This window comes from Pleurodeles waltl, chromosome 4_2 (genome assembly GCF_031143425.1).
Source record: "Pleurodeles waltl isolate 20211129_DDA chromosome 4_2, aPleWal1.hap1.20221129, whole genome shotgun sequence".
Taxonomy (NCBI): Eukaryota; Metazoa; Chordata; class Amphibia; order Caudata; family Salamandridae; genus Pleurodeles; species Pleurodeles waltl.
The window spans coordinates 124,024,217-124,045,877 of record NC_090443.1 but is presented as its reverse complement, the minus strand read 5'-3'; the positions used below and the strand labels follow the sequence as shown (position 1 = coordinate 124,045,877).

Genomic DNA, 21,661 nt, shown 5'->3' with positions numbered 1-21,661 from the left:
TACCAAACACTGGCAAAAATATTGAACAAAACTACTTTGTGTGCCAATTCGCTCCTTGTAAAAGAGCACAGTGCTGTCACTCATTGTGAAGCCAGCCAACAGATCGCGACAAACAGAATTTTAATAAGAACAAAAGTTCTTGTTTAAGGCCAGACCTAATTAGCTGCCCAGTTTCTAAAGAAAGTCACAAAAGTGCACCCACAGTAGATCCTTGCATTAGTGCAGATCTACGACTTTCATGAATTACCAAGAATTTACTTTTTCCCCCAACTGTCAGGAATACATTTCCAAGCTTTCTCATTATTAGAAAAGAATATAGAAGAGCTTGTGAAAAACCTTAAAACCTGCAGGTTTGTAGGTTTGCACATACTCAATAGGGCATTTCAACCCTGAACTATTTCACTGCTACCTCCAGCCATAGTATCTACATCGGTAGAATTGTGGCACAATAAGGGATTTGATAGTGTTCCAACCCTACTATAGTATGAGCACTGGCATAACCAGAGAGGCTATTGTCGGAGCCTTATATCGTGAGATTGCTGCCATAATTTGTTACCGCACTACTTGGAACCAAAGGGACAAGTAGATTTATGAATTAGTTGAAAGTGTGACACCCCATCCCCCCCAAATTTGTTCTAGTTTCTTGAGCTTCCTTTTTTGAAAATGTTGTCATGCCTACTCAGTAACATGTGGAATGTCTATCAGAGGCCTACAATGGACCGAAAGATACAAACAAAATAAAGTATCTTAATTTTAATGTATTTGCACTTGTGTCTGTAACCATATAGTTGTATTGTACCATAACACCCATTACTCTTAGTATCTTAGCTTTTTATGTTACCTTGTGACTTGATTGGGTTGTGTTTTTTTTTTCTTTTCTTTTTTTGGTTTCCCAACAATGAAAAAGTAATAATTTATGCCTAGAAATGTATATTCAGCATTCACTCTAGGCTTTGTGATACAAACAAATGATTGCAGGACCATTTAAGCCCCTTGGTTTAAGAGTATGTGCTATGTGTAGAAGGCAGAGCTTAGAAATATGGCTGCCTTTATAAACAGATGTCAGAAGTTGAAATCGTAGAAGTAAATCTTGGGGCAATTCTTGTGACAACCTTTTTGCGTATGATTGCACAAGGCAGGAGCAATACCTTGCAGAATATGAATTACCATGGTAACTTCTAATCTCCACCACTGTTGGCGATTGTGGTGTTAACACCTGTTTGAACTTCTACAGACTGTACTGTTGGACGTCATTCAATATGAAAACCAGGCAGTTATCTCCCTGTTCGTTTTTTCATGGCTGTTGTCCAAGGAAAACCTGAATTGTCTGAAATACTACCCAATCTTCAGAACACTTCCCAGGTTCTTGAAAATTGTAAAATTGTAAAAGTGTAAAAGTATTCCCTAGATAACTAAATAATGAAGACAAGCAAGGACTCTAACTCTTGACTGTACACCTCTTATACCTTGGATGTGGTTAGTGCTTAAAAGAGGTCTGTTTTCCTTAACTTGCTTCTTTTCTCCACAGTACATGGTGGTTTTGTTCCTCGTCTTTATTTTCCAGTTTGGTGTCTCATGCTCTTGCTTGGCACTAAATCAAAGTCAGCAGGTAAGTCTCTTAGGTATATAGAGCTGGGATTGTGATGTGGTGCAGAACTCCGAAACCTTTTGACCACAGTTGGTGGTCCGATGCTCTATATGGCCTCTAATGATTGCTGTTGCATGGCTTTCAAATACAAAGTTGTCGGTGTCGGAGCTTGTGCGGACATCACCAAAATCTGACCCACATCCTTTCTTTTTCTTGTTGCTTACCCACTGGAGTATTGTATTGAAACATTTATGCTGAGCTTAATACCCCTAACTGTAACAAATCACACCAATTTCCATTGGGGTGAAGGTGGACGTGGGAAATGTGGTCCATTCACCACAACTCAATAACTCAGTTTTGGAAGTGTTTAGCTCAAGACATTTTGTCAGTGGTACAGAATTGAAGATCAACAGTGTTACCATTTTTTTTTTTTTGTTTTTTTTTTTTTTTATAATTTGTTTGACATCATAATAGTAGACCTTCAAGGATATGTTGAGCTCCTTTATGAAGGAAATGTACAGGGGTTTAGGTTCACTGTAGCCATGCAAAATTCCCAATGTCACTGAAAAAGAGGCTTAGCAAAAAAGAGGCATTAGTAGGATAAGAGATCTTCTAGCAGGGATTGAGAAACTACTAAAGGATACTGAACTTTCTATCCCTGTTAGGTCAAGCCTTTAGAGCAGGTTTGGGTGGCTGATTATGTCAAAGTTGATAGAAAGCTTTATTAGCTGAAGCGCCACTCCTTTATTTCAATCCAGTGTAGTTTTGCCATTTGTGCAGATTCCGGGCTCCATCCAGGGCAGAAACCTGTTTGGATGTAAGTGGGCAGATTTTTATTTTATTTTTTAATGGGTTTTATGTAGCGAACGTCTGGGAATATACCAGATTCTAGGGAATCATTGACAGTAATTTTGCTGTGATGGTAGCTGAGCTCTTAGTGAGGAGTTTCTTAGGTAGATGTGCTGGGCTTGGGTCTGCCGGTGATCCGGATGAGCCACAAGCTTTAAGGTTGGCAAAGTCTCCAGCAACTAGGCTATCTTGCCAGATATTTTGCTTTAGCGATGAAGTATTGTGCTAGAGAGAAGCATACTTGTCTGTGAATAATTTTGAGATGGTACCATCCAGGTTAAGGAATGCACGCGATTACCCAAAAAGGTGTTGTAGTGCCTCAGGAAAGAGTTGAAAAAACAGCTGACAACTTGTGTTAGAAATGGAGTTTCTGGTTGGCTAGCATATGCAGCTAAGCTAGGCAGAGCCCACCCACTCTAGTCAGGGCGAGGAAATCTTGCTCACCCCCTTGGTAGCTTGGCACGAGCAGTCAGGCTTATCCCAGAGGCAATGTGTAAAGTGATTGAAAGGAAATGCAACAACAAGTTTTATATAAAAAAAATAAACTGTATTGCATAACACATTAGACAAAACGCAACATGTGTCAGTAATACCCCGCTACATAAGCAGTTGTCATTATCACCAAGAATTTACCTGTCAGTATAAACATACCAGAGATACCAAGGCACCATCACAAATGCACATAAAATGAAACATTCCCCAATAGCAAGTCATTATTATCACCCATAACAGATGCACATGATGTGAGAACAGTTCCCTAGGGCATAAGTCATTATGTCCACATTATCAGGAATGCGCAGACATCATCATGAGTGGAAAAAATAAGAAACATTTCCATGTTGCCCTATCATAAAACCATAATCTCCCCCAAGACAGGTAATGCAGATTCTGAAATGCTTGTTAGTACAGCAAGGCAAAATGACAGCGCAAATTTAACACATCCCCCAGTATAGGTAAGAAGGAAAATAGTCCCATGGGGAAAGGCAACATGTATTGGAGTCACCCCTATAAGTGCTTTCCACACGAAGGCTGCAGTGCTACTGCACTTCTTTTATACGATATGAGGTGGGTGAGAGCCCACCATGGCCAGTATTGGAGCTCCTGCACTCCAACAACTGTAATTATGGCAATATCTCCCCACACATACTGATTGCAGCCCCTCTGTATCCGTAATTATGGTAGAACCTGGCAGGAATAGGGCCTCTGTCAAGGATCCCTTGCCCGTCCTCCGGACAAATATTGACTGCCCCCAAATAAAGGTAATAGAGGGGGATGGGGCACCTCCACCTTCTTAGTTGTGGTGGGGAGACCTCTGCCTGATCTCTCTGTGTGCTATGTCGTAAGGGTGGCTGCCTGGGGGTATGTGGGGTGGCTAGTAGGGCTCTCTGTGGTAGGGATGAAGGTGGGGAAGGGCCCCACACCTTCCGGGTTGGCAGGAAGACCTTCCCCGGTCTCCCCGTGTCGGGAGCTGGTCCCGGGGTAGCCTCCACCTTCTTAGTTGTGGCAGGGAGACCTCTGCCTGAACTCTCTGTGTGCTATGTTGTAAGGGTTGCTGCCTGGGGGTATGTGGGGCAGCTAGTAGGGCTCTCTGTGGTAGGGTTGAAGGTGGGGAAGGGCCCCACACCTTCCGGGTTTGCAGGAAGACCTTCCCCGGTCTCCCCGTGTCGGGAGCTGGTCCTGGGGTAGCCTCTCTCGACCCTGCGCTACAACAGCATCCAGGGGACTGCTGAGCTCACTCTGGTTCTCCTAGGATGGTTAGAGGAGGCCTCTGCAGATCCAGCCAGCTCTGCCTCTCCTTCGAACCGCGACTCCGGTGCTCAAGCCTCCTGGCTTGGAGGCACGCAGCTCCTTCATCCTGCCCGACCGGCAGGCGTCCGTAGCCTCCTAACTCCTGGCGCCTTCAGGACGGCTAGCTTTGTTTTGTGTTGCAGCTCAGGTCGTGGCAGGGAGGTCTCCAAAGCTGAGGTCTGCTAGTACCCTGGGGCATCCTCAAGGGTGTGCTGCAGGCCTGAGACAGGTTTGAGAGGCTACTTCTGTGGGTGACGCAAGCTGCGCTGCTGGCCTATTAGTAGCATTTTATTTACTGGCCCTGGGTATAGGGATACCACTGTACAAGAGACTTGCAGGTAAATTAAATGTGCCAATCAGGTGTAAGCCAATCATACCATGTTTAAAAGTGAGAGCACTGATCAGCAGTGGTAAAGTGCCCAGAGACCTACGTCAAAAAGAGGGTCAGAAAAAATCAGGAAGGCAAAAAGTTTGGGGATGAACCTCTGAAAAGGGCCAGGTCCAACAACTCTAAAAAGTGAAAATAGACCCTCATGAAACTGGGAAAGGTTGTTTCACTGTACTGCACCTCAGATGGGAGAAAGTTAGCAATGTTAATGTCAAGTAAGTCTGTAGATTGACTTTTGCAGTGAGGCAGGGCTCTGAGAATTGATCAAGACTAATTTTATTCCAGCAGTGCTTAGTTTTGGGATCCAGAGGGGAGAAAACCATGGTAGCTTTGGGGGGGAGGGGAGGTTGGAGATGGAGCATAAAATGGGTCCCAAAGTGATAGGATCATCCTACAGGAAGATCATTATTATGTTGTGTTGAGATAAGGTCATTCTGGGACAATGGGACCCAGAAGATGGCCATTCTAGGGAACGAGGGGAGGAGAACAGCTTGAGTACTAGGTTGCTTGTCACCCTGAAGCCAGATATTAAGATTTCTTAACAGAAAGCAAAGGGGTGACAAAATGGGCATATGGTCAAGGTGGCTGATGAGAGTAAATGTCCCTGTGCAAGAAAGGGTATCCGATTTATTTGAAAGACAAACTCTGCAGCAGAGAAAGGTGAAATACAGATCACAGAAATGGAAATAGTCCTTGTAGACACCTAGTTTATCAGGGTGGTTGAGATTTTGTATAGGTCTGCCCAGGAGTGTGGGTAATATCCGAGCCTGAGCTGTCTGAGCCGTTTTTTGGTGAAAAAAAAAAATATCAAAATTCAAAATGTGAATCCTGGATCAAGTGTTGGATTTTGCATGAATGTTCTGGGGAGCGAGCACACATCATGCAGGAGTATTATTAGATGGCGTAAGGGATTGGAGTGTGCAGGATATTTGTAAGTAACAGAAACGGGTGGGATACAGGGTACAGGGGCTGGCAGATGGGAGGAGGTAAACGAGCTGCACCGCCAGCACTTGTCTTAGGTGAATGAGATGGAACTTTCCACATGTGTTGGAGACCTGAGCTGATTACAGAAGAAAAAGAATTTGTAGCCATAGACTGTGCGAAACGAGGCTGCAGGGCCATCTTTTTCTGCTTTGTCCCCAGGCAGGGCGTGGGTGAATGCAGGTGCCTTTACCTTTGCACCCCTAACACCCACCCCCTTTTCTTCATACCACTGGAGCAGCTGTGCAGGTTGCAGTTTTAAGTAGGCTGCAGACATATGGCAGGAAGGGGGTGTGTTGCTGTTCTCTTCATGTTGAACATCTAGGAAAGAAATAAAAAAAAAAAGAGGGGGATCAAAGTAAATATCAAACTGGAGCTCCTGTTGCGTGTTTGTGCATCCACACCGACAGCTGCCAATGAGAAACTAAAATGAAGGTTAAAAAAAAAAGTGAGATGCTTTAAATCAACCAACACAATACACTAAAATATTAAAGGGGGCAAGCAGTGTGCCTGAACTTTAAGTAGGAAAGCAGAGGGCCCATATCTCCAAATAAAAAGTGGTGTTGAAGGACAAGGCATCATCACAAAGTACTTGAGTGTCACAACAAGTGGAAGTGACCTGCCTCTTGCATGACTGTCACAGCCCCTTTTGAGAGGGCCTGCATGGGATTACCACAACTGACATATTGGCCCGAGATGTGAGGGCCTACCAGGAGAAGCAGCACGAACACAAAAAGGCCTGTCGAGAGGCCCCCCTCGCCTTCTGTCATCAAGAAAAAGTAGTCTGCTTTGTCCCTCCCAACTTTATTCTACCACAGGGTGCTGGTAACTGTCAATCTCAGCCCCTATCATGTGCAGTGTAGATTTCAGAGGTTCCCCGGTGATTGCTGGGTGAAGCTGTGGTGAGGTGTCCTTTGATCTGGCCAGTAGCCCAGTGTTTAGTGGGCTTCCTGGAGCAAGTGGTGTTTCAGGAAATGTGAGGAGCATCCCCAGAGTCTCTCCCATACCTCACAGATCTTCATTGGTCTTGGGCGAATGGGGTCCCCTTGAAAGGTTTGGTGGCCCCAGACAGGCTGCTTCCCAAAACTGCCCCCAACCATTCCGCCGGGTCCCGCATTATGCCCGACCCCGGAACCACGAGGAACACAAACGTGTTTGAAAAGTAAACAATTTAGTTCCTCGTTCACCTCTGGTAGGGTTTGATTCATTGGTTGGGGAGAGAGGGGCTGTGTCATTGGGTGTAAATGGAAAATGTCATATATATTGTGTACTAAATATCAGTTTTGGGAGATCTTTTGTGAAACATTCGCTACACTAGCAAAATAGTCCAGAGCATGATGCACTGCCATCTAGTGATGGCACCAAGGACACACTAATACTTCAGTCCTTGGTGTGATTGGTGTTTCCATTGCATGTGTGGGACTTCAGTAGCAGTCATTTCACGCTCCCAATGGTTGCCATGTCCTTACTAGTGTCCATGCAAACAAGAAGGCCTGATGAGATGTTTGTATATTAAACTTGGGAAAATAGTCTTAACAGATCCTTCGCAAGCACTATAGATATTGGTTGATGCCTTCCACCGTATCCAGCTAAACCTAGATCACTAGGCTAAAGGTATTTTGACCTTCCCTAACACATTTTGCATAATCGTTGTGTTGCCTACTTACCTTCTAATACTGAGATTGTTTTACTGATATTTTAACCTGTTTTTACATGCCTGTGTTCAGTGGCATTTTGACACTCATCTCCTCACTAAAATGGCCATTTTCCACCCTCCTGCTTGTTCCAACTAGAGCTGCCATTTTGGGAGGCAGTCCAGTCTTTCTTGCCTGCAGCTCCGGTCCACTATAAAGGGTTTGATGAAGCGAGCATTCAGCGGATGTGCTGCTGGCGCGCCGAAGGCAAGCCCGTCTGCACCCTATCGAGACCAGGGACCAGGAATGCTACCCAGGGCTCTCCCAAAAGCTTAGTCTACTCAGCTTCTCAACTGTTAGCTATCCGGAAGGACACTTCTCACCTCAGTAGACACTCTTTAAATCCTGACTCCCCTATTATATATTGCAATGTGTCACTGGTCTCCCTTGTTTAATTTTCCCATTCTAGCAGTGGAACAGCTTTGGTGGCGGTTGCCAAATCCTTCTACTCAACTGTCGTTTCCTGCCTGCTCATAAACTCCATATTTTCTCACTATTAATAGATCATGCTCCAAAGGTGTTATTTCTACCAGAAACCTGGCTATCAGAGGACTCTGGTCCCGATATAGCTATGGTTCTTCCCCATGATTATCATATACACCGATTAGACAGACCTCTCTCCAAAGGAAGTGGAATCGCAATCATTGTTAAAAATGCTATGAATTGTACTACCCAAAATGTGTCTTATTCCAGACTGTGAAAGTCTCTTTTTCTCGTTAACAATCAATCCTACCTTTACTCTTTCCGGAACATTAATTTATCGTCCTCCTGGTCCGGAGAGGAAATTTCCTCAGGCTTTACCAGAACTAATATCAGATTTTGCCTGTAGGAACTCTAACTTCACCTTTTTGGGTGATCTTAATATTCACGTTGATGATGAATATAAAAAACTGGCAAAACACTCTGACGGATCTAGCAGCTTTAGATCTGCCACAGTTGATCCAAGGCCCCACTCATATCAAAGGACACACCATCGACTTGGTGTTCAGTAATTTGTCAAACCTTTCGGTTTTGCCTCTATTCCCTCTAGTTTGGACGGATCACTATCTAATTTCTCTTTCACTCCCTCCTACCCCTGCATCCCCACAGTCCCCATCTAGCACTACCACCCATCGCTCCTGGTCTAAGTTAAGTCACAAACACTGGATAGATAGTTTAGAACTTCATCGGCCGTTCTCCACTACTAATGAGACTTGCTTGGCGTCAACATTTAATGAATGGATTTCCAACTCCCTGGACACTGTAGTACCATCCACAACATTGCGTGTACCAAGAAGTCCTCTTGGGTTTTCTCCTAAAATACGGCAACATAAAAAGATATGTAAACAGTTAGGTTTTTCTCCAGTTCCTTTCTATGACAATGACTAAATGTAAATATAGGGCAGCAATTCGAGACTATCATGCGGAAATTAAAAAACGCACAAGGGCTGTTCTATGCTGCCAGAATAGAACAATCTTTCAATTCTCCTAAAGAAATCTTTAAAAATTTTAAAGAATTAACTCCAGACCCTTCTCCTTGCAGCCCAATTCAAGCATCTTCGGAGCACAGTAACAATTTGGCAGCTTTCTTTCATGAAAAAGTCTTGATATTCAATGAGGCTTCTCCCACCTCTCTGCACAAGAAGCCACTATGGCATTTCACGACCCTTCAAATGTCACTTTCATAGCGTTTCAGCCTCTGACTGAGAACCTAGTTCGCGATCTCCTACGCACTATAAAATCAGGCTCTTCCCTTGATTCGGCCCCACCGTCTATATTAAACCTCGGCGTGGATGTCATTGTACCTGTTCTAACTAGGATTCTCAATAATTCTCTCACCTGGTCAGCTTCCACAAAACTAGAAACATGCTGTCATCAAACCTTTATTAAAAAAAGCCTAGGCTTGATCCTAGGTCATTGAGCAATTATAGACCAATTGCCCTTCTGCCCATAAAATCTAAAATTATCGAAAAACATGTTAACAAACAAATTTCAGGCTTTCTCGAGGATCACAATCTTCATCACACTCCGACCTTTGCATAGCACATAATCTGCCCTGTTGGCGGTTACAGTGGACACCAGTCAACGCTTGGATTCAGGTTGCTACGCAGCAATTATCCTTTTGGATCTGAGTGCTGCATTCGATACTGTAGATCATAATATTCTCCTTCAGAGAATCTCTCGGATGGGCTTTTCAGGGACCCCATAAGAGTGGCTCTCTGACTTCCTGAAGGACAAGTCCTTTCAAGTCCTAGATTGTTCTTTTTTTTTTTTTTTTTTTTTTTTTTCTAAACCTCTGCCATCAGTTCTGACGATACTCAGTTGGTCTACTCTTTCTCTGCTAAGAATACCCAAGAACAGGCTACCTTATCTTCCTGTCTCTCAGATATCTCCAGATGGATGATAGAGAGCAAGCTTAAGCTCAACGATGGCAAAACAAAAGTTATGATCGTTGGGAATCCTTCCTTACTTAGGTCCCTATCCTTAGCAGAGAACTTGCTTAAGAATCTACCTCCGCCTAAAGATTCCATAAAAAGCTTGGGCTTTTGGCTAGACCCGCACCTTGCAATGGAATGCCATTCTAAGAAACTGGCAGCTACCTATTTCAGTTTTCTAAGAACCCTTAGGAAAATCTTTAAATTACTTCTATTTTCAGCCAAAAGGCTTCTTACTCGGGCTCTGATACTTTCATGTCTCGATTATGGTAACATACTGCTCCTGAGCTCTCCTTTGCATGTTATAAAGAAACTTCAGGTGGTGCAGAACGCTGCTGCTCGCCTACTTGGACACCTCCAGATATGGTTGTTCCACCTCTTCCTGATGTCATCCCTAGTTCTTGGGTGCTGTGCCACTGCGTTGACCCTGTCCACAATTCTTCGCCATAGCTCCATCTTCCTAGCTATGGGGGTGTGCTGCATCTGTGATCCGAATAGCTGTGGCTCTACCCGGATGATTTCCTCCACCATGACCCTGAGCTCCTCCTCAGAGAACCTGGGTGTCTTTGCGGTGCCATGGGGTGGTGTGGGTGATGTGTGGGGTGGTGTGTGTTGTGATGTGTGGGGTGATATTTAGAGGTGTGTTGTGTGAGGTGCGTGGATGTTGTGTGATTGATGGTGTTGAGTGCCTGTGGGTGCTAGTTTGTATATGGTGGTGTCTCTCTCTGGCCTCAGTCGCAATTGTGGTCGTAAGGGTTTGTGGGTGTGTGTTTTATATTGTATTGGATGTGTGGGAGTGGTGTGTGTTTGTGTATCGGGTGTGTGTATTTGGAATTGTCCAATGTGGTTGTGTTTTGTAAATGTGTGTGTATTTTGAGCGCAGCAGTGTGTACCGCCAATGGAATACCACGGTTGAAAGATGCCGCGTGGATTCGTGTGTCGTGATAGTGTGGGCGTATTCCTGTTGGCGTGACGGTGGAGGTATTGTTATTGCCAGTTATCACTGACCTTTGGTGTGGCGGACTTGTGTGGGTGTCTGGATTTTGGCAGATTCCGAGCTGTGGGTCATAATGACCGTGGCGGAATGCCGCGGCAGTGTGTTGGCGGTCTTCTGCACGGCGGTAAGCGGCTTTTACCGCCTATGTCTTTTAATTCTGCAAAGGTTGTTTTTAATCATTGTAGGTGATGGATTCCTGTAGATAGTTTAAGAACCCTTTACCTAAAGTATTTCATGTATTTTTGTTGCCAGTATATGATCGTTTACAATGCAGGTAGGGTGGCACCAAGGGTTTAGGTGAAAGACTTGTGATTTTTATTTGTTTAGACTGAAGCCTGAAATGTTACATTCACCGATAATATCCAGTAACACTAGGATTGATCAATTGGCCTCCAAGGGGAAGACTAGGATATTATCTGCATATGCTACTGTTTTCATTGAGCCAGATCTGAACTTAATTACTTCAGTGTTTAGGCAGTCAATTGTTAATTGAAGTAGGAAGTCAGTCGCTAAGAGAAACAGCAAAGGGAACAGTGGGCATCCTTGCCGAGTGCTTTGCAGAGAAGTCTGAGAGAATGCATTGTTTTGAACTCCCTCATCTTTGTGCGTCCATATAAGACCATTGACATTTTGATAAAATCTTGCCCAGATTGGTATTGATGTAGTAAGGCACATGGATAAGGCCAGGAGACTGTCAAAGGCCTTTTCCACGTATATATCAATTGCTATTGATGGAAAGCTAGAGAGGTGGTGTCTTCTCTGTAATGTGGCAAAAGGCACATATGTTGTCATTGGCCAGTCTGCTTTTAACAAAGCTAGGTTTTGAGGGGTGAATTAATTATTTTTTCCATCTTTATTGCTAAGACTTTGGCATACATCTTTGCTTCTGTTAATTAGCAAAATCCGCCTGTAGTTCTTTGGGTACCATTGATTTTTCCCTCCTTGGGTATAACTTCAGTTGTTACTTTTGTAGCTGTTCCCATCACTTTGCCCTTGATAATAAAACTATTTAAGGTTGCTTCAAGAAGGTTGATTGTTTCAGGGAATCTTTTGTCGAAGGTGATCAGAAAGCCACCTGGGCCTCTGGCTTTGCTGCTTGTATAGCAGAGATGTCATCCAGGATCTTTTTATTATCTTCTTGTCTGGTTAAAGTGAGTCTATCTACTTCGTTGGCTTTATTGATCCTGACATCAGTCGGGGACCTGGTACAATTTTCTGCTTTGCTAGATTTGTTAGCTTCATAGAGAGGTGTAAAAGTCTTAAAATAAACCCAGTGAGCTCACTGAGAAGATTTTCTTTAGAATTTTAAGTAGGGTGCTACTGCCTTACCGGCTTTGTTTAGGTAGTACAATGTTATTATCTTTTCATGCTTGGACCAGTCGGTGGGTGTGTTTGCTGATGATTTTGTTTGTCATACTTGTGTTTAAAGGCGTCTAGATGGTTGAGGTGTTTTGAGTGCTAATGCGGTCATTCAAGCAATGTATCTTTAGTCAAACTGTCGAGTTAAGGATTCATTTTGTTTTCCTTGCCATCAGTCTTATTAAGCCTCTGTTGTAGCAATTTAGTGTGTCTCAAAAACCATTGGGGCACATGAGTTTGTTTTTTTCCGGGGGGTAGGAGGGGTGGCAATAGTTGGGGGGGGGGGGGGGCGGGTTCTGCGTTTCTCTAATTCTTCTACATCATTCACTTTGAGTGATTTGTCGTTCTTGCGCCAAGTCATTTTTCAAGTTCAGAGTACCTAATTGCATCATCAAGGTTACACATTTGTAGTTCTAGATCAAGATTGTTTCTGTTGTTGGTTTGTGACGTTTTGTACGCTGTTTTTTTTCCCTAATTGTTTTTGAAGATGTAATGTCTCCAGCCCTGCTTTAGCTTACATTTAACACTTCATATAACTAATTTTTGGTTCTTGCAAGAAGACCTATCACTTTATAGTTTAAAGTGGTAGCCTTTTTGGTTAAGGCTTTTGGTGTGTAGTGAGAACACCTTATGATCCGGCATAGTTGATGTAAAAGACATATAGATCAGTGTTTAAAAGTATGCAAAGATTTAAAAAGGGTACGTTCTGATAACAGGGGCTCCAATCGTTCAGCCATTGTAGACTCTTGATTGATGCAACAGATATTGCAGTAATCTTGGAATCTGGAAGCTGCTGTAGGTGCCAGCATGTCCCAGTGTGACATAACATGTTCTCCTGATGTGAAGGAAGAAATAAAAGGAGGAAGAGAGAGAAAAGGAAACAAAAATCAAGACACCAGAATACCCGTAATCCTCCCACCTCACCTCCTGAAATCTCACCCAGAAAACAGATATAAACATTGGAACTGTGGGGAAGATACAGGAAGTTGCCTTCTCCCCCCACCCCCCCCCCCCCAAAAAAAAAAAACATAATAAAGGCCCTCGCATCAACAAAATAATGAAAGGCCACAGTGTTTGTTTTAGCCTCTCAGCCAGTTGTTCGTTGCTAAATGCAGTTAGGCGCATGTTAGCAGGCTTAGATTTTATAGGTAGGATGGATTGATGTGTATGACAGTGATTGTAGGTATTGGTGTACTGAGTGGATTTTGAAGTAGTGAGGTGTATAAAGAACTTTATGTATTTTGTAATCTTATAACCGCATAATTGCATAGTGGTTATTGTAACACAGCACGTGGTGTTTTTACAGTGATGCAGCTGAGATGCAATTGTGGGTGAGACATTAGTAATGGATGCACATATTAGATCACAGATGTTTTTGAAACTGCCTTGAAGGTGTGCGTTTGGTTCAGTTGCGGCAGTACTGGGTTTAGCAGGTGTTCACTTATCCATAGTGGTTGTGGATGTGTTCAGAATTGTCTACCAAGATGCAGCGCATTAGTTCTCTGATTTTAGCAGGCCTAGTAAAAGCATGTTGGACTGACCTCTCCGATAGTGTGCCACAGAGGGCAATACATCTTCTAGTTTGTGTCACTGGCAAGGTCTTGACATGGGGATATTTTTGCTCTGTTCCGTACGATTGACTTTGCTTTTTGCATGTGTGCTAGGACTTGCTCTGTGTGCTGGTATCTCAGTGGTTTGAAGATAAGCATTCTTGGAGAGCGGTTTGACCTAGTTTTGAAGGAAGGCACAGGCCAAGCAGATCATCTTTCAGAGCACCTTATGAAGGTGATGCATTACACTTTGGGGCTTCATTGCTCCAGAAAGATTATGGTAGACGGTGCTGACTTTTCCAGTCAGTCTGGTGATCGGCGTGGGTAGGCGTATGGATCTCCAGAGAGCACTACTGCCAGTATGGTTGAGGTTGTTAAAAGTAGTTTGTAGTGGAGGCCGGGGCCTATTGCTGTGACTACTGTGCAGGCATCACTATGTTGTGCAATGCAGGTTGAGGCTCCAACTCTCAGCAGATTGCATTAGTGCCAAGCGTGTCCAGGGAATCTCATATTATTCATTGCTGCTCTCAGGTGACACAGCAGCTCGGGTGCTGATAATTGGACTCCTGCTCAGGCTGCTCCAGAGATTACCTTGGAGCTAAGAGCAGCAGTCGATGGGTGTTGAGGAGTCGTGTCATTTTGATTGAAGGGTGTTGTTCAAAGTGGAGTGCCAGATCCAAGTCAAACCTTCACCATCGGATCCTATAATTTCCAAATATTGCACACTGACTGTAGATCCGCATTTTGTGGGTGAAAAACTCAATTTTTATTGTGTAGGGCAGCTCATATTTGGAGAAGGGAGGGTTGTCTGAGTTCACAGTAGAGCTGCCATCTTCCTTGGGATTCAGGCCACCCCTTCCCAAGGCTCTGTTCTTTTAAGGCTTTGTCGTGTTTTGTGACACAATCCTGTATCCTTCTTTACCCTATGGGCTGCTTGGTTCTACGTCACCAGGTTTGTAAAGCACTCTTCTAACCTTAATATGAACCCACGCCTCTAAAGCTCTGTGATGCAACCGGAGTGTGGTTAGTAGCATGCTACATACATCGCTATAGTGAGGGGGGTGGGGAGGGGGGGGGTGGAGAATCTTATGTTCCTTCCTAGAATGTAGTCTCTAAAGATGAGCAGAGTTGCTGGGCTGAAATTCCTTGACTCCAGCAAGTGCACATGTTCTTGTATTCGGTGATGAACACTAGAGATATTCAGAAGGAATCTAAAAACGTGCTACTGTGCTGTTAGACAGGCCAGGTTGCTAATTGTTTTGCTCGGACGTTTTATTTGTGTTTGTCGTCTTGAGCCTACCATTTTTGGAACCTGATTTTGATGATATATTTAATTTGTAGATTCCATCCTGCAATGCTCTCTAATTTAGAGAAACATTTACAGTTGTCATCAAATCAGCCAGTTAGATCCTCAAAGTGGTCACAGCACGAAAGATTAAAATCAGGGCAAAGACTTTAAAATACATTTCACACAATATTTTTGTGTAGACTATCCACTTTCATGGAGATGCGTATTAGTGATGTTTTGAAGTGTTACTTGGCCAGTAGACCTTACAGTAAATTCCAGGACACACATTTCCAGTATAGGAACTCCTCCTTGAACTGACTGCTCATTGTGTGTGTTTCTGGGAGAGGGACAGTTTTTTTTTTTTTTTTTTTTTTTTTTTTTTTAAATGTTTTTTTATGTATTTTTTTTTTTTTTTAATGTTTTATTTTATTTAAAACAGGAACAACTCCTTAACGCAACCTGGGCAAAGATGAGTAACAACACCAAGATTGAACTGGAGAACACACTCCACTGCTGTGGTCTGGTGAACGACTCAAACCATACGGAGCAGTTCCAGAAGGATTTTCTTTCCTGCCCTGTGGTGAGTAAAAGGAAACGCATGACACAGTGCCGAACCTCTTGTAGATTGGAGAGAGGAGGTGATCAGGCCTGGATTTTTGGAAGAATGACCTAGTTATGAGATGGCAATTAGGCAGTAAACGGTGACTTTAGCAATGTGTTTGGAAGGGAGAGAGAAATGTGTAAATAACCAGTTAGCAAGTGCCAAGTAGGTTATGTCTGGGGTTTTCATATTGTTTACTGGCTATCTGTTAAACGTTGTTGCTGCTAGTGATGACAAACTTCACTATCTCTTGCTCTAGTCTTGCCCGTGCAATGGCCTTACAAAAAGGACTGTGCGTACAAAATGGAATATGGTTTTCTGCTGTTAGTCATGTCAATATATTGTTGCATTTGCCGTTCTTGCACTGGCTGTAGTTTTGTGTGGAGTACTTTATTTTCAGATTTGCAAGTAGGCCTCTTAAGCCTACTGTCCAGGGTGTCACTGGTTATCTTAATCTTCAAAAATCAGGCCTTGCCTACACTTCAATAGAGCTACATCTAGTTGTTGTGGTTGTATACATGCAAATCAGGGAACACTTCTTTCCCTTTTCTATCCCAGTAAACAAAGACTTTATAGAAGGTCTCAAGATTCTTACCTCCCAATGTTCCACTCACCCTTTTATGGAACCTTGGTGTGGTCCTTACTAGGATCACGGGTCTGCCCTTTGAACCCTTGTATTCTTGCCCATTGTATTTCCTTCCCAAGAAAATAGGTTTCCTCGTAGCCATAACTTTCCTCAGATGTATTGGTAAGTTGCAGGCTCTCGTACTCCAAGAACCCTTCATTCATGTCCATAGGGACAGGGTCATTCTCAGAACCAAACCAATACTCCTCCCCAAAGTAATTTTCCCTTTTCGTGTGAATTAAAGTATATATCTGCCAGTCATCTTCCCTCAACCAGAGACTCTAGCAGAGACCCTAGATGTTAAATGTCCTCTCATGTATTACATCAACAGGGCTAAGCCCTTCTGCAGTTCAGATTAGTTAATAGTGTTAGCAAAACCTCACAAAGGCTTTCCTATTTTTCAATACAAGAGCCCGCGCTGTTGCCCCCACCCCCTGGCACACTCTATAAGCAAGAAAGCAGCAACCATGGCCTTTATAGGCAATATCATCCAATCTGACATATTTAAGGCAACCACTTGGTAAACCCCACCAACATTCACTAAGCACTATTGTATCGCTATCTTGGCCCACCTGTAGGAGATGGTTGGCCAAACAGCCCCAAGGACTTTGATTCAGACATCTGCATGCTAGCCAACACATGTACGGAGTACTGCTTGTAGTTGATGCAGAGCATGTTTTTTCTACAGTAACCCATGCTACAAGTGGAAAATGTTACACTGTAAACATCTGTGAAGTGTAGTGCAGTTGATTCCTCCTCCACGGAAGCATCAGGCTCCACTTGCAGCTCTTTATCACTTAAACCTCCTTTCACTACACACATGGTACATCATACTTGCCAAATCATACTTACTATCGCCAGCTGTGCAAAAAACAATCTGAAATGGATTCTGTGCGCATGGGCATTGCCCGCTAAGGGCTGAGTCACAGTGCATCCTGTGGCATTCAAAGAAAAGCTAGCAGTCCTAGCCCAACATGTGATGTGAGGAGTTTGCGGAGTATGTGAATCTATAGCAATGTACTCTATGAACAGATGCTTGCAGGATATTTTCATTATATCGCCTTTGGTACCCTTTATGAGCAATTAAGCGTTTTACGTCAAACAGCAAGCTGCTCCAGAAGCAATGTTAGTGATTAATTTTGTGGTTGATATTTGTTATTGATAGTTCTTGGCCATGTTCTCTCAGTTAAACCATACCATGCGTTTGCCTCAGTTCCTTTGTGGTAGATTACTTTAAAAGTGGGTATATGGGTTTATGCAAATGATTGGTAGGATCAGGAAATGGGCCTGAGGAAATTAAATACTGATTGCATGAGGTGTGTGCAATTTGCAGAAACGCAGGAGAGTAAGTCAAACATGCTGTGCTCTGGGTAAGTTGTTACAAATGATGGTCCTACGTGTGTAACACAAGCTATTTTCTTCTTGTCTTTGTGTCCCAATATTCCTTATGTTGTCCTTTGCTTGGTATATTGTGGCTGTAGCTAATTTTGTTCTGCATACTCTTTCCATCTAGTGTTGAGCAGACATTTACAAGTTGTTTTTCTTTGAAACAGTTTTCAATTTAGAAGACCTGTTGTAACTGTACCCTTAGCCCACAGTTCCCTTGGAAAAACAATCCACTTCAGATTTTTTTTTTCCATCAACGGGTTTGAATATTTGAATGTCAGTTCCATGACCAATGTTGCTTATTGGCTGTTTCATACGGTACCAGATGTTGGGACTTTGGCATCAGCCATGGGAAAAGTTCTGTGACTAATTTTGGTGCCAGCCAACAAGCCCTTCTATTGCAGCGACAAGATATCTTTGGTAGACTGTGACCAAGGGACCTCACATTGGAGCAGACTCAATGTGCTTCCTTAAGGTTTACTTTTAAAGAATGTTGGAGTGTTCTAGAGGGAACACTCTTCCAATTTTGTCACAAGTGCAGTGCAACATAGGTTCTACAACCTTTGCTTGTCCCCTGAGCACAAGTCGGCCTGCTCTGAAAGCACAGGTTTCTGGTGCAAGATGACTCGTACACTATTGCGACTGCCTCTGAGCGCACCAAACAATGCATTCCCAGGAGTCAAGACACCAGATCTGGGCATTTTTGGCACCAAAGGGGAGGAGGCAGGTTCAACTTTGCCTACAGAGGGGCACAAGAAAAGCTGAGACCAGAGGTGATGTCTTCTGATGCATCAAATGCAGAGCTCAAGGAAGAAGTGTTCCAGGGACACCTGAGCATATGCTTCCAGGGAAAGGCCTCACTGTTGAGGGTCAACCCCATGGGGTTCGAGAATGAAAGCCCTCGCATGTTAAGATTGAGTACTGCTCTGGAGGGAGTCTGGTTTCAGACCCAGATCCCAGTCTGAAAAGGCACTGGTTTTCATGTGTGCCTCGTACAAAAAGGCACCTTTCACCTGAAGAGGCCATTTCATCTCTGAGCAATCTCCCAGACAGGGTTAACTCGCTGGGCCACCCATCCATGCCATCTTGACCAGTAGGGCCTGAACAACCCATCTTGAGTCAAAGTGGATGCCCAGACCCACCCCCACCCCCTAAATTAGCTCTGAAAGAGGCCTTTCCTTACAGGTCTGACTCGGTCTCATTCACCTTCAGCCTTCCTGAGGTGCTTTGTTGGACTGAACGTTTTCATACCCCACTCCGTGAAGAAAACCCTAACCACTCCTATCTTACAGGAATAATCAAATGTTCCCACCTAATTCCCTAAAAGGAGAAGGTCCAAATTTGTGGTGCAGTTTCCACAGATGCATCAAAGCCTTGCACCAGCTAGGAAGATTAGGATCACAAGCCCCCACCACCACAACTTCTTGCCGCTAGGTGTCCTACACCAACATCCCGAACCTCTGCTGCCTCACACACCCCAGTCATCACACTCCTTATATTTAGTCCAAACTGGCTTTCCCCAAGGCAGCACGTAGGATCCCTGGGATCCAAACTGATCCTGACACACCCAGGGAGGGGAATGATCTTTCAGAGGATTACTGAATGAACACCCAGAATGAGTTGGACCTAGACCACCCCCCTACCCCGTCAGTGATTTTCCCACTAATCACCCCCCCCCACCAAATACCACCACTGCATACTGTACAGTTGAAAAAAAAAAAAAAGGGCAGCACAACACCAGAACATGAAATTTCATGTAGTACAAGAGTACAGTTTCTTGGTTGAGACTCTCTCAAGGAATGAAGTGTCTGTCCAATACCTTACATTGCTGTGAAGCGTGATTAAGACTACAGGAGAACACATTAAAGTCTAGCTCAAGGCTTGAGTTGTCACCGCCCCGCACATTGCCTCCCACCTCCTGGTCAAAATAAACAGAGTGGGTCACACTACTCAGAGGACGGGGCACTGCAAGTCACTTGAGACACTATTCAAAGATAACAAGAGCAAGTGGATTGATTTGTGTGGCTATGTGGTAGCCGCACCATGGAGTATCGCCAGCTCAGCCTAATAGCTCTCCAGATACCACCCTCTACCCAGGTGCCTTCTGAAGCAGCAGACGATAGGGTCTAAAACATTTAACTTTTTTTAAAGACCAGGAGATCTCTGCTAGTTGTCCTTTCAAGTAGAAAAGGAACCCAAGTTTTTTGCCAGGTGTGGACACTGTGGCAACTGTATATGCAATAAGAAAGTTGGCTACATCAAGGGCTCCTTTGCCTTTAAGAAGTGACTCCCTCACCTTTGCACTTGATCTTGCAGCTCTCTGGGGAAGACTGAGGATTTTCCTTCCTCAGTGGGAGTACCTTACCTGCTGCAAATGGACTGTCTCAGTGGTACAACATGGGTACTTCATGGAGTTCCCCAATACCACCAAACCTACCATCTCCCTGCAAATCCTCATTTGTGACCATCTGTAACAGCTAAAAGATGAAGTGCTGGTGGCCCTAGCCAAGAGGCCCATCAAGCTTAAGAATGTACTCCTTGTACTTCTTGATTCCCACAAAAAGATGAGACTCCATGGCCAATCCTAGACACAGCATTCTGTTTGAGCACTTCCACATGACTATCCTGCAGATGTTATCCTGTTTGTCCTCAAAAGTAGACTACATGACACCTATTTCCACATCGCCATACACCCAGCTGATCACCACTGTGTGGTAATGGGACAACCAGCTCAAATTTCTGGTTGGTGGATCACTACAGCCCAGTGGTGTTAATGAAATGCCGAGCAGGCTGTCCACCTACACAGAAAATCATTGCATGTCTTTCTCTACCTAGACGATTGATTTGATTGATTGATTGATTGACTGATGAGGAGTAACAGCAAAGAGCAATGCCTAGAGCATACTAAGATAGCAGTGTCCTTGTAATGCAGGTAAGGTTTCGCAATCATTCAAATAAAAACTAGAAAATCTCCAGTGCCAGCAGTATCAGGCTTTTTTTAGGGTCATTTTACATGCTGTTTTGGGAAAGGCTTTCCACAACCAAGAGAGGGTGATAGCGTTTTAAAAGTTGGTGCTTGTTTTTCACACACCACAGCCTCTCAAAGTGAGGTTGGTATAATGGCTTTATGCACTGCAATAAACCTGCATGCAAGGCTGCACATGCACCCCTTTGCATGAGTGTCTAGCGAGGCAGTCATCCTAAATAGTGGGTTACAGGGAGGTTCTAGAATTGATAGAGCTCATGACTCAGCACATCCTCCTACAGTGGAACAATGAGAATTTGTTGCTGGGCAGACCTTTTCTTGACCCACTTCCACAGGTGACTATTATACCATGGGCACCTCGCTCATGGGTTGTGGAACACACCACAACCACATAACAGTACAGGGTATGTGGAGGCTCGGACAACAGTTAGCATATCAATTAACTCGAAATTATGTCAATCTGTTACGCTTTCATTGTTTCACATATCTAATGAGAATCCTTGAGTTCCAAGCGTTGGCCAAAGAAGAACCATCTGTCTCTTGACCAGAGAAGTGGACTGAGAGATGTGCCAGTCATTTCAGTCTAAAGACTCTACGGGACCGAAGAGCATGTTGGAGGGAAATGCAGAGACAGGGAGTCGAAGACACACCTGATATCTTCCAACACAGGATGTTGGACAAGTGGAGGAAGAGCTCCACGAGGCCTCTGCGGCTGCAGGGGTCTTTTACATCGAGGGTCTTGACTCCGAAGTAGAGAGAGACCTAGAAATGCAGAATCTTCCAGTTAAGCATATTGCAAGTACAAATATCCCTGCCATACCACCTAAAAAAACATCCAAGCTCCACCGAAATGAAGGCTTCCAGGCCACCATTGCCAGCAAGCCATGGTTTGCACAGAAAATCTGATCCTGATGCTCCGCTGTCAGGCTCGGCAGCGAAGCACAAACCTAAGTGGACCACCTTGTTGCCAAGCCGACCAGCTCCACTTTCAGCACTGACTGCTTCTGCTATACGTTCAGCACAAACTACTTCAGCATCAAAGAATGCGCCTAGCCCAGCTTTGGCATCAACCATTTTGACACAAGACCACTTTGGCTCCAAAACTTCCTAGATCGGCACCAAAATCGGACTCAAGTGCCTCAGTCAAACCAATTATTCATAAAATTA

At 44.0% G+C, this 21,661-nt stretch overlaps 1 protein-coding gene across 2 annotated transcripts in view; it reads left to right on the top strand.

Annotated features, from left to right (window-relative positions):
• Positions 1 to 21,661, top strand: part of TSPAN31 (tetraspanin 31) — a 155,448-nt gene that overhangs the window by 65,872 nt on the left and 67,915 nt on the right. The window contains exons 3-4 of one of the 2 annotated variants that reach the window (XM_069230928.1): positions 1,529 to 1,609; positions 15,336 to 15,476. In XM_069230928.1, coding sequence (XP_069087029.1) covers positions 1,529 to 1,609; positions 15,336 to 15,476 — 222 coding nt within the window. The remainder of the gene's footprint in view (positions 1 to 1,528; positions 1,610 to 15,335; positions 15,477 to 21,661) is intronic. The other variant, XM_069230927.1, reaches the window with a different exon arrangement.